General features: G+C 39.1%; 1 protein-coding gene across 7 annotated transcripts in view; it reads right to left on the reverse strand.

The window, feature by feature from the left end:
- Positions 1 to 14040, reverse strand: part of LOC140906869 (cadherin-19) — a 169265-nt gene that overhangs the window by 26492 nt on the left and 128733 nt on the right. For all 7 annotated transcript variants that reach the window (XM_073331700.1, XM_073331701.1, XM_073331697.1 and 4 more), the window contains 5 exons: positions 9791 to 9910; positions 8173 to 8337; positions 6165 to 6349; positions 4561 to 4814; positions 1739 to 1875 (listed from right to left, as the gene is read on the reverse strand). In XM_073331700.1, the coding sequence (XP_073187801.1) occupies positions 1739 to 1875; positions 4561 to 4814; positions 6165 to 6349; positions 8173 to 8337; positions 9791 to 9910 (861 nt within the window). The remainder of the gene's footprint in view (positions 1 to 1738; positions 1876 to 4560; positions 4815 to 6164; positions 6350 to 8172; positions 8338 to 9790; positions 9911 to 14040) is intronic.

Below are 14040 nucleotides of genomic sequence, written 5' to 3' on the forward strand. Positions count from 1 at the left end.
TGGAGGCATGACTATGGTGCAGATGCCAGGACACTTACTGGATTTGAAGCTGGATTTATGCCATCTGGTTGGTGCAAAGGGACTGTAACCATACATGGCCCATATGGGATGAAATCCAGGTTCCACTGTTATCAATGGTAGTTTTGCCATTGGGGTCAATGGAGCCAGAATTCCACCCATAGTTTCTTTGTTTTTCAAGAAAATATTGCTTTGTCCACAGGATAGACATGATGATTATTATTCAGGTGTTAAATGTTATTTATTGATAAAGTAAATCATCTTCAAGGATATCCAAACCAATGTGAAACACCTTTAATACCTCTGGATATCATCTTATTAAATGGTGACCTTATAATCATTAAAGAGCTGGAGAATAAATGTAGCAAAATGAGAAGGGCTCCCTCTTCTTACAATACATATCTTAATATTTCTTGACATTGAAAGCCTTGGCATTTCTTCTGGTTCAGGAGACATTCATTCAATTGTAATGTGTGGGTCTCTCCCTTTTTAGTGTTTAGCTAAACAGAAAAGTCACAATCCTAGACTGAAGTCATCCTGCAATGTTTCCATAGACCTATTCAAGATATGACAAAAATATGCCAGAGATGCTTTCCATTACACCATATCACCCGCCAGCTGTCCAATAAAGTGAAAAAGAAGATACATTTGTGTTAAAAACCTCATAGATAAACCAAGAATTCAAACAAGACTATCAGTTCACAAATATAAAATGAGGGTTGCAGTAACTATTGCCACCAACTTTACTATATTAAGCTCACTATTGCATCTACTATTCTGATATATACATGGGGAATGCTTTCTTATGGGGAATCTATTGGATTAACATATAGCTAAAGGTTGTCTTTTTCACCAGAGACAAGAAGCTGGTCCAATAAAAGATGTTACCTCACACACCTTGTCTTACACATATTTCTAAATAGTCATAATAAAAAACAAATGTATATGACACAATGTCTAAACCACATGCTAGTTATTAAAAAATACATGGCAATAAGTAGTTCATCCATTGATATCCTCCTATTTTGTTGACCTTTTCTCTTCCTATGGATGATGTGATTAATTTTAACTGAGAAGAAACACATTTTGCCACATCCAGTTCCAAATTAGCAAGCAAGCATTTTCCGTAATGTTGTCCCAAAGATAGGGCAGCTGGATAACTGAAAGCACAAACAGAGGCAATTTGCATTTGACTTTCAGACAAAACTGACAGGTGAAATCTATATAAAGGATAATGCCCAGACTTAACTGTCACTGTAGAGAACTCTAGCTGATTTAGGCCCCACATTAACCATTAATTTGAAATACAGGTTTCCTACTGGTGTTAAATTAGACCCTGGCTAATTTTACACTAGTCAAAAATCTGGTGTGAAATTAACCAGGGTCTAATATAACATAAGATCTTGCACCAGGGGAGCAATTCATATGCTTCAGTATAACTTGAAAGTGTTAGAGTCTTCATCTCATTACAATTTCTTTTCTTTTCTTTTTTTTTTTTAATAAGGTCATCTTTTATGAAAGAGCACAAGACCTTGGAGCTCAAAAACATCCTGCTTCCACTGAACTCATCATTTTAATAATGCTCCTTAATGTAACAAGAAACAGCAATATAATGAGAAATTAGCATGTATTCTCCATTTTAAAAAAAGGATGTTCAGATGATAATTACACTAAGTGCATGCAGGATACAAAACATAGTGTTCCTTAAATTCTTACTCACTTGTTTCTGTGGCTGTAACAGTTATGTTGTGCCAAGCAGCTGTCTCTCGGTCCAGAAGCTTAGTTATAATGATTGTTCCACTGTGTGCATTGATGCTGAACAATCTCTTTAAATACGTGCTGTGGACAATAGAATACCTGCACCAAAAGAGTAAAGAGGTTGCCTAATACTGAAATGTTCCATCTTGCAGCTTGGACGTATAAAGCTATTGTCAGTCGAGAAAACAGAGCTGTGCATATATACATATAAATGTGTGCAGCAGCAGCTCAGAAATTATGAAAAATGTACACTTATAAACATTTAAAATTCACTGCTGCCAAGATCAAAGCTCTTCTTTTCATAAAACTAAATATGCGTCAGATCTATATTAATGTGAACTGAATCTAAAATGCATTATTCATTCTTATTTCTCAGTCGGTCTCACAGCAGGTGAATGACTTGGTTGAAAAGAAACAGCAAAAATGCCTTGTGAAATGAATAACACTGGAAACTAAGTAGAGGTATAATGGTAAATCTATTTTATTGTTGCTGACATGTTATGATGTCGAAGGAATGAGCATTAGGGAAAAAGAGAGGCATCTGGCTATCTGTAATGAGGTGTCTGCTAACCCCAGGTACAAAATCCAAAAGTGAAAAATGACTGCAATGAGCCCAACTTGAAGCTCTATTGCAACAGCCATCATTTGAAAAGCTCTGTGTGCCATGTTCATATGCAAACATACAAAATGCAGGTGGAATGATAGTTACATTCTTATCATTGGCCACATATGAGTGACTATAAAAAGGCAGAGAGTGAAGTCAAATACATAAATTAAAATGTCAGAGATTTTTAAATGATTGGATTTTTTTTAAAAAGATAAAACTAAATGTGTGGCTTTATTCATAAGGTACAGTAGGTGGCTATTTCTTGGAAGTGAAATTTGCGCATACTCAGAAAGTCTGCATTGGTCCTGTGCAGAATACCCATACTTAACAATTCCCTCTTCTTCTTCAGCTTTCATTTTGCTTGATAAAGTCTTTATATAACAAATTGACACTTAAGACTCTTCTCTGATAGCCCTTATTAAATGCCAGTGGTTGGATGACTCTCTAACTTTTAATTTATAGTTACCATGCATCCTGTGTGAAAATCAGCAAGATACTAAATCCAAGAACTACCATACTAGCTTGTAGTCTGTTCACTTTAGTTTAGCAAGAGACTTGTCAATGTCTCCTTTATAAACTGCTATTTCAGGGATTTATAACTCAGCTTCAAACATATTTCATTTATGAGAATATCTTCTCATATTCCCTCCCCACGCAATCTTTTCTTGTTGTTGTTTCTGTTTTTTTTTCTGATTTCAGACATTTGTTTGTTTTAAATAAACTTCATTTATTATAACATATATTGCTGTTTGCAAACTAGTGTCCATAATGGCAATCAGGCCTGGGTTTGTTTTGTTTTGTTTTTGTATTATAAGAAAACACTGACAGCTGAGTTGTTGTTAAATAATTGGCTGCATATGCATATACTTTCCCAAAAACATACATATATATGTCTTAAAATCATAGTTGATGCACACTGTAAAATGAAATGTTCCATCTTAAAGGAAGTCTATGGTGCAACAACCCTGCTTAAACATTGCTGGTTTGGGGCAATCGACACACATTTACATCACAGCAACCCCTAGAGTAATATTTTATTTTGAAAAAATATACTATACAAATGTTATAAATATTCACAGTATTTACATGTTTTGGTACAGATGCTATAATTCTCTGAGAAAAAAACACCAAGTGTTTTGAAAAATTCTGTACATATATTTGTACTTTTTTTAACTTAATTTTACCCCAGACTAAGTCTTAAAATAATATAATAGGAAACTAGTATTATAAAAGACAAAAATATTAGAAATCTATAGTATATTGAAGCATAAATAATAATAGAATATATCATCTACTAAGAACTTGATAATGTAGTCCACACTAGTGTATTATTTTGCACCAAACTAGTTTATACTGTACCTTAGGTTGTCTAAATTAAGTGATGTTCAATTATATCAACTGACTCTACAAGCTATTTTAATTATAAATCAAATGCTAAAGATTAATCAGCTGTGCCCTGCCTTAAGATACATTAAAACTATATTGTGAAATACATAGTTTGTAGAATTGTTCAGTATAAAATTTCACTATTGGGGCAAATACCAGTCATAGAAGGCTGAAAGAGAAGGAAACTGGTACAATTATGTTACACAGAGCTAGCTGGCTAGATCCTGGCTGTTGGAGTGGACACTGTTCCTACCCAAGTCTAAAACATAACACAGCACTACAATATTTCCCTCTGCCCCTCTGTAAAGGAGATTTTGGGGAGCAGGCTGGAGTAGGGATAGGGGCATAGCCAGTGGATCAGCAATTATTCAGAACACCCTGACATCTGTGCTACTGCAGGCCTGAGGTTTTAGCTGTGAACATGGCACCACAGTTCTGCTGTTGCCCCATATCCTCTACAGGGCCACTATTTGATCTATTTTTCCATCCACTGGCTACTATGAAGAATTGATTTACAACACCCATTTATTCAGGCTTTGTACAGGGGTCAGGATTAAGCCCAGAGGGAGGAAATGACATTTTACTATTCCAGACTATTTGGCTTAAGGATATCCAGGCTATCATAACGTAGGTGAACTTTAGTTCAGTCGTGAAGCACAGACCTGTGTAATGGAAAAGAGTCCCCTGGGAATTTTTCTCACTTGAATAGTCTTGGGGCCCCTTTGATATCTCAGCCCTGTTTTTTAAATCATTTCTTCCTAGCATACCTATTTACATTGTACGGTGTGTACCTGATGGGACTGTTGGCATTGTCTGGATCTCTGGCAGTGATAGCACCAACCAAGGAACCATTTGTGGCCCCTTCAGCGATTTCCATCACATAGTTCTGTGAGGTGAAAACTGGAGGCTCATCAGCATCTTCCACACTGATCTTGATAATGGTTGTGTCTTCAAAGGGCCCTTCCTTCATAAAACGGCCATCCATTTGCCTGTTGACTGCTTTTGTTCTAACACTGTATCTCCTTTTGCTCTCATAATCCACTCTCTGTCGACAAACAAAGTGGGAAGTGGAATATTCCTTCTTCTTTTTTTTTTTTAGAATTTTAAAATTAATAATACATTAATGACTGATGTAAGATTAAAGACAAGAAACAGTGGTACACTTCTTTTGGGAATGTTTTAAAAGCAGTTACACACACACACATATACACACACTGCAATAACAGTTTAATTATTAATCTGTCTTACTTTAGTTTGCTTTCACTATTAAAGATTGATTTCCTTGGCTTGCTCTGATGTTATGATTTAATAGTATTGTAATGGATAGCTTCCTTTACTTCGTCACTTATGTCTAATGTAGGTTTTATGTTCTTAATGCCTGTAGAGTTAACACTATACAATACATCATATGAATTTTCATGTAGAATAAGGGGAATTAATTAATTTTCAGATGCTCAGACTGAGTTTATTAAAGTTTAGTCTTCAGAAAAAATAACTCTGCCTCCCCTTTAAAAAAACAAATGAAGAATAACTCTCTGACCATACTGTCTGTCCTACTATCTGTTTAGTCAGGGTTAGTAATACAAACTATAACAGGAAATATTAGCGAAATAGCTTCCTTTCCTTGTAACTGTTCCAAATGGGCAAAAGACAGCAACATAAAATTCTTTAGTCTCCCATACTTCACAGAAGTGCTGACATTGTCTGAGTAAATACCTTGTGCTCTCTAGCTCCATCACAGAATATTTTTTGGCTTTTCATACCATGAGAACACAGGTAACCAACTCAGTGAACTTACTTTCTGTCTTTTCCCTCCCCTTCAAGGTTTAAAATGAAAACTTGTCATCAGTTCAATTCTAGTAGCTAACTCTTTTTCTCCCTATGTGATGCTAAAGTAAGTCCCATATACAACTGAAGCTTCCTGAGTATGTTTCAGTGAAGAAATCATAACACTTTTCACTAATACACAGAAGTACCTTCCATCTCAAGATCTTAACATTCTTTACTAACAGTGAGTTATGCCTCAGAACACTCCTCTCCAATTATTCTTTCCATTTTACAGGTGAGGAAACAAGGCACAGAGAGATGAAGACATTTTCCCACAATCACATAAAGAGACAATTACAAAGCTGGGAATAAAACCCAGATATCCAGACCCCAACTGCTTGAGCCACAAACCAAAAATATCATTCTACTTTCTAAGCTAGTGAGGTTGTTTTTCCCCACATCTTTCCAGATCCTACTTTCAGTCAGATTATTAGTGCTTAAAGAAGCCAGATAGAAAAACATGGAGACAACAACATGCAGTGTTGTTGTTTTAGTAGTAGTAGTTATTATTTTATTATTTTAAAAGATTATGATATGTGTCATTTTAGTGAGTTTTTTAATGCCTCACCTCTTTTAATATAACAATTCCTTCTTGGGTCTCATTGTTAGTAATGATGTCAAAAACAAGTGACTCATCTCCTTCGATGACATAATTCATGGCTGCATTCTCCCCTATGTCGCTGTCTTCTGCCATGATTTTGCCTATGGTAGAGCCCGCTGGTGCTGCCTCAGAGATATTCATGTAGTAGAACTCTTAAAGAAACAGCCAAGTACCTTTAGATTAAATATTGTCAACTTTGTCAACAGTAACAGTTGAAAGCAGTGGTGTGCAACCTGTGGCCTGGGGAATAGTAGTGGCCGTTGAAACACTCACCTGAGGCCATGGGGGGGTGACTATTTAAGAAAAAAATGTTTGCCTGAATATAAATTGAAAATATGTCTCCTGAGCTGGGTAATGTGAGTTTCAAAGGGAAGTGTTTGAATCAGCATCATTCCCATGAGGAAGCACTAGGGGGCAGCAACTCCATAACTGCATCACAACTGCTCCCCTGCAGCCTGGGAAACCACTCTGAGGTGAGCTGGGAGCAGATTCTGTCATATTCCTACTAGAGCTGCTCAGCAGTGACCCTGTTGCTAGCCTGCTACTTTGCAGGAATAGGGATCGAGTAAGTCCCTGCAGCTGCAGCTGCTCAGCACTCCTGACACCCTAACAAGCCAGCTGGGATGCCTGATGAACTGCCTTGCCTGATTCGTTGAGGAAGCCAACAGGCTGGTTCTTAAACTCAGCAGCAGTGGTAGCTCACTGGTTGCTCAACGCCCACACTCTCTCTGCCTCCCTGTGCTTGTCTCTCGCCAAGCCCTGCTCCTCTTTTGCTCCTCCACAGCTCCAGTCCAGATCCTACCCTGCACCAAGCATTGTTCCCCTCCTGTCCTCCTGCTCCTAGCAAGCCAGTTCTGACCTTTGGCTCTGCTTGCTGGTTCTGGCATTTGGACTCCGACCACTAGCCCTGACTCCCACTCCAACCACTAGGCCTAACTGCCTACAGCTCAGTTTCCTGGCCAAGCGAAGGGAGGAGAGAGAAGATTAAGGTTCTACACTTCCTGTTTTCTTGCTAGATTGTGGGATCCATAGGGAGGACAGCATAGCAGCTCAGTTGCCTATGCCTGAGCAGAGGGAAATAGAATATTGATTGTGGCCCTGTGGCCTTTTTAAACTGCTGGATGAAATCTTAGCTCAGTTGAAATCCATGGCAAAGCTCACATTAACTTCAGTGAGACTAGGAATCCAGCTGTTAAGTTTAATTCTAATGCTGAAAAGTTGGACCCAACTGGTTTACAGTATTTGAATGGTGTGCACTTGCAACATCATTATTATTTACTGTAGGTTTCTGAATAAAAAGTATCTAAGTCCAAATTATTTCCCACCACTTCATTCTGTAACCACCTTTGTTTCCCACACTTTTACAATTAACCTTTATTTCAGATCAGTGACCACAGGGTGCAGAAAACTAGTGGTGTGAAAGCTCCTCTCTACATATGCACACTCTGGGAAGACTGCCATTAAAATATAGATCTCTGTATTAATCTAGCATAGTGTGCTTCTTTCTCCTGAATGCAGCTGCATGCTAGATAGCAGTGGCGATGCATAGCTTCCCTACTAGTTCAGTTTGTATTTATTGTTTAAGTAGTCAGTCCTGAAAGAAAGAATTTTTATCCTCAGATAAACATAATTTTACTGTTGTCAATATATTAACAGTAATAAAGAAAAAATATGCCCTAAATCCCAAGAGAAAAAAACTCCTTTTTTGTATTTAACTTCCCTAAAGGTATCTTTTTTATCTCAAAACTATAACAAAACATAGCACTGGCTTGAGCTCTCAAGATATTTAGTCCAGGTTATTTTTTTTATGGAAAAGTTATTGGTTTATCAATCTTTTATTTGACTATATGAGACAAAAGGCAAAATGTAGATCTGATCTAAATGGGTATACCACTGAACTCACTGACATTGCACTAGGACTAAATTTTCCCCACCGTTTCTTGTGTAATAATAAAACTTCTTGGCATTTACTCACTTTGTTGAAATTTGGGTTTGTTGTCATTGATGTCAGAGAGGTTGATGGTTACAGTTGCTGTTCCTGAAAATCCACCCATTTGCCCAACCATATCTTTGGCTTGGATAATGACAAAATATTGCTCCTTAGTTTCTCTGTCCATTTGGGAAGAAATTCTAATGACACCTGGAAGATACAGTTAGCTAAGCACATTATTTACAATATCTGACCGGACATTAAGAGTACAAAAAGAAGCACCAGATTTGGTAGCACTAAGAGCTCTCACAATTCATAACATCTGCAGGCTGAGCTTATTCTTCCATTCCCACACTCCCACCCATGTGCCACCGTCCCATCATACTTTATTGCAGGGGTTCCCTGCACCCTCCATCCCTTCCCTCATGCCAAGGGCTCTGGGTGATGCCTTTCCACCATGCAAGAGTTTCCTATTCCCCTATGCCAGGGCTCTGTATGCATCCCCATTCCCCCATGCTAGGGATTCTATGTGCCCCCTCCCCATTTGCCCTTCCCCCACACAATGTCCCCCATTCTCTGCTCATGCCATTTTAAATTTTATTGGGAGGATGGACAGAAATGGGATATTGTTATGCTCAAAGGCATTAATTGGTGCCATCAACCAGTGGTTTAATCATTATACAGTTGCAGAGGTACTTGAAGCTGGGTTAAACAGAGTAAAGGGGGCTACACATGTCCCTCGTGGTCCCCCAAACCAATAGGGTTCTGCTCATTGGTTCATAGAATATTCCCTGAAGTTTTGGAATTGATCAGATTCTGTGTTGAAAAGCTGTTGTGTTACATACAAATAGACAGACAGACAAACAGACAAATGCCATCAAGTTTTAAGTAGATGGCCACAGCCAACAATATACATACTAATTAGTTCATAGCACATGTGGCCTTGTGCTGGAAGTTAGGGCTTCTTGTTTTATATATCTTGGGTATCCCACTGTCTCACTTTCACCTTTTAGCAAGTCTTTTAACTTTCTGTGCTTCCGCTTACTCATCTCTGAAATGAGAATAATAATATTCCCTACTTCAGAGAAGTATTGAGGCATAAATAAATTATGCTGATTAAATTTTGTTTGAGGTGTTAAGCATAAAATCTTATAGACTTGGGAGTATTATTATTATATGTCCTGGAATTTAATGTTTGCATCGTGACTATTATTTGAACCAGTTTTATATATGTCTTAAAAATAGAGAGATATCTGAAATGTCTCGCAGGCTGAAATTTTCTTAGATTTATGTGAAATGTATTCCATTTTATTTAATGAAGTGACTATGGGCGCCATCCAAAAACAACTGAAGTAAATATGACTCATTCTATTGACTTAAATGGTCTCCAGATTGGGCCCTAAGGACTTGATCCTGTATTAGTCAAGTCAATGGGAGTTTTTCCATTGACTTGAGCAGGAGCAGGATCAAGCCATAAATCAGGAGACATTCAGATACTACAGTTGTGGGTGCTACAGGTAGGTAGATTGTCTGATCTGAGGAAATTATATTTGTGCTGTCTTGAGAAAATAAGATTACAATCTATTGTAATTTTTATCTGACACACAGCTATTTTAGGAGAGTTCATGAATTAAGCTTGGGTTATAGGAAGATCTAACAATACCTGTCTTTGGCTCCACAGAGAAGTAGGGCTGTCCTTGCAAAATACTGTAAAGCAACCGGGCACTATTGCCATAAGCAGGATCATCTCCATCTGTAGCTGTAACCTGTATCACCGAAGTACCTGAAAAGAAAAGAAGTGAACTAAGAAATTTCTTATATATATATATATACATTTGTTTAAAATGAAATGACTGTTTGCCGTATAAATAACATATAAATCTCTCATGGCATATCTATAGCTTTTAACCAGTGTCTGATTCTCTCTTCTTGTCTCATCTTTGTCTACATCTTTTTTTTTTACCCATTTAATATAAAACAATTCATACTGTATGGAACCCACCCTAGATATTCAGTACTGGCCAACTACCACCCAGTGTCAGACGTCTCATTCCTGAGCAAGCTCATAGAGAAGCTAGCAAAAGGCCAACTAAATGCTCATCTAACTAAAGCTAACATTCTAAACCATGCATAATCTGGATTCAGGTGAGGACTTGGAACTGAAACTGCCTTAATGGTACTGATGGTTGATCTTCTGCTGTCAATGGATAGAGGACAGACAACCATTATCATCCTCCTGGACCGCTCTGCAAGATTCAACACTGTTTACCACAAGATTCTGCTGTCTTACCTGAGAGAGATGCAAGGGTTCAGGGTAATGCACTAAGATGGTTTGAGTCCTTCCTGGAGGGATGCACATAATGAGTAATGATGGGAAACTGCACCTCCACCACTAGACCTGTTACTTGTACAGTCCCAGAAGGATCAATTCTTTCTCTGGTTATTTTCAGGATTTATACACAAACACTAGGTGAACTAGTCAAATCAAAACTTAAATGACAGCAATATGCTGATGATACACAGCTGTACCTATCCTTCAACACATCTGACCATATCACAACCACCACCAAAAAGGCCCAATGTTTGGATGAGATCAGCTCTTTGATGAAGAAAAGCTGGCTGAAGCTGAGGCTGATCAAGACGGAGGTGATGCTGGTGGGCAGAGGACAAGATTTCAACGAGTTTGCAACCACAGTGTACCCACAATTGGTCAATTCAGTCCGTAAAGGAGTACTCTTATATTCCTTTCTGAGGTTGACCTCTCACATATCAGCATCTACAAATAAGATTTTCTACCATCTCCATCTTGCTTGGAAACACCATTCCATCTTGGTGCATGAAGACCTGGCCTTTGTCACCGCTCCACTGGATTACAGCTTCAAATACAGTTTCAATGAAGACACACAAATGAGGGTCATTCTTGTCAGTTGCCAGCTTGTGCAGATCAAGGAGTGACTGGTTCACATTCTTTTCCAGGTGCAAGGCACACTCCATTGCTGTCAACCCTGGTCATGAATCCTTCAGCACTTAGGAAACTCCAAGTAGTTCAGAATGTTGTAGCACATCTCCTCAGCAACAAAGGCTGCTACAAATACATCAAACCCACCTTCCACTCTCTATAGGCTTCCCACATAATTTAAAAACAAGTTAAAGGTCTTTGGTCCTTATCTTCAAAGCACTCCATGGCCTAGGCCCAGGGTGTCTAAAAAAAACATCTGAAGCTCTGGGACAAAGACTGTGGTTGACAACTATGTTCCTGTGACACAGCTGGACTCTCAAAATTAAGAGTAAATCTTGTCTGTGCAGGAGACAAAATCTCCAGAAACTGTCTAAGGCTGTGGAATTAACTCCTCCAGGAAGTAGGGACTATTACAAACCACTTCACATTTTTGCTCCAGTGCAAGGCTCATTTCTTTGATCTTGCCTTCTAACAGAACTACATAGCAGCAGTATGTGTGTATATATATATATATATAAGGTACACACTGCCAAAACAAGACACTCTACTGGAGAGCAAATGAGAAAACAAACCTGTGATAGATATGTAGTCATGCTGCTTAATGCAGTACTGGAAGGTGCTCAGGTACTATGGTGATGAGTGTGGTATAAAAACCTATATAACTTAGAATAGAATAGTACACTGTACCTTACTTCTAACTAGGGTGACCAGACAGCAAGTGTGAAAAATCGGGATGGGGGTGGGGGTTAATAGGAGTCTATATGAGAAAAAGACCCCAAAATCGGGACTGTCCCTATAAAATTGGGATATCTGGTGACCCTACTTCTAACCATTTCATGTACCCAGCTATGTCATCCTGCAGTTCAGAGAGAGAATGGAAGAGTGTATATTCCAAAAATAGGCTCAATAGAAGGCTTAATATTTCTTCTCTTCTTCAGCCTCTGTTCTGGTTCCATTCTCCTTTTCTATTTATATTAAAAAGAAAGATTAACTTGCGCCTTTCCAGTGGGATTTTTATCTCTATATTGGCAAATACTGTATATTGTCCTCAGTTTTTTTCTAATTTATGATATGTGAATGGGCTACTTTCAGATTTATTTTCCATTGGATATGTTTAAAGATGTTTTATTAAAGTGTTCCACATAAAAAACAAGCCAAAACAAAAGACGAATATTGTATGAACCTCTAATTTAAAACCTACAGAGGAGCTGATAGAAAAAAAAAAACTGTTAACAAGCAAAGCAGCCAGGAAATAGAACAAGACTCTGATAGCATTTTATATCCTTGAGGCCTTTAATGAGCCTTTCCTACTGCAAAAGAGATAGCAAAATCAATCTAGAGAACATGATTTCATCTCTAGTTGGGAGTCAGTCATGTCCTAGATCCAAAATTGACAACATCCCCATGGGCCATCCATGAGGATATCCTTGCAAAGAAATATTCCTCAGCATCATCATTTTATAAGAAAATGATTATGTTTATCTTATTTCTTACCTGATTTCTATATAAGAATACAAATAGCTACCTCACTTGAGGAAAAACAAGACCTAGAGCCACTTTCCATGACTTTCTAACATATGATCACATTATAACATCTTATCATAAGACAGTCTCTCCCATTGCATGTTTTCTCTGATAATTAAGTCAGCAACACCCAGAGGGTCTGGGGTCATGAGTGTAAAATACAGTATCCTCTCAACATATCTTGCTCTGAGTGGAGGCCACTCTCTGGATACTAAAATACTCTTTTAGAAACTTCTCAGACTAAAGAATCAGTAACTTGGCTACTCTGAAGCAAAATGCTGTTCCTTTGCTGTTGACTTCAAGAGCAGTTCTGTGTCTAGAGCAAGTACAGAATACCACCCGCAGAACATGCCTATAATATCAGTCTCAGAGTGAAACTAATCGGGGTGGGGGGTGGAGAGAAGAGAGATCCCCCCCCCACACACACACACTCTCATGGCCTTTAGGTGTATATGTGGCACTTTTTCAAGCGTATTATGCAGAATCAACTCAACCTATAGGCAGACTAAACAGCTGCCTAGGTCTGCAAATTTTGAGGCCTCAGATGGGCAGAAATGGTATAAATGGCAGTGGTGATGGCGTGGTATGAAGATGGTAGCGCTGCCCAGTGCAGGGGGTGGCTGGGGCTCTGAGCAGCCAGAAGTGGCCCTCTACTGCACTAGGGGGAAGTGCTCCTGCCCCTTTCCCAGGGGCTCCAATGAGCAGGAAGCTTCCCCCAAATAAGCTGTGCCTGCTGAGGAAGCACTCTTGCCCCTCCCCCCAGCCACTCCCCACCCCCCTAGCAAATAAGATCATGGGTACTACCAAGAGCAGCCCTGAGCTGTTCGGCACCTGTGTCTGAGATTGGGGCTGTGGCTACAAATGCAGTGACCCACCTGGCTCTATGTTGGTGCCAGCCTGCACCTGCTGCTCTGCACCCAGTCTCTGTGGATCTTGCTGCCCCAGCTGCTGCTGCCACCACTCTGGGCTCATGCTACTGCTGCTGGTGGGGCAGGCAGGGGAGGGAGGCTGGGGGTGTGGAGTATGGGGAGACAGGAAGGGGGTCCCATTGTGGTTGAACTGAGCAGCTCCAGGGACAGAGTTGCAAGGGCTAGATGTGGAGTGTGTCCTTGGCCCCAGGGGATGGAGGAGACCATGAAGCATTTCAGGGAACAGATGGGGAATGCTATAACGGTGCAAGCCAGAGGGGAGGTGCAGTCAAAATCAAGGGATGCATCAACCACACTTTTTCGACCCATTATCCCCCTCTGCCACTGATCAAACTAGTGATATATACATCTTTCTATTGCTGGTGAGAAATTTCAAAGATAAATTGACAGGTTAATCTTCAACAACCGCAAATATTTGAGGCTTTCAACTTCAGAAGCAACACCCTTCTCAAACATGACTGATGAGTAAGGGGTGTATATATATATATATACACTCAAGTA

The sequence above is a fragment of the Lepidochelys kempii genome, chromosome 2 (genome assembly GCF_965140285.1).
Source record: "Lepidochelys kempii isolate rLepKem1 chromosome 2, rLepKem1.hap1, whole genome shotgun sequence".
Lineage (NCBI taxonomy): Eukaryota > Metazoa > Chordata > Testudines > Cheloniidae > Lepidochelys > Lepidochelys kempii.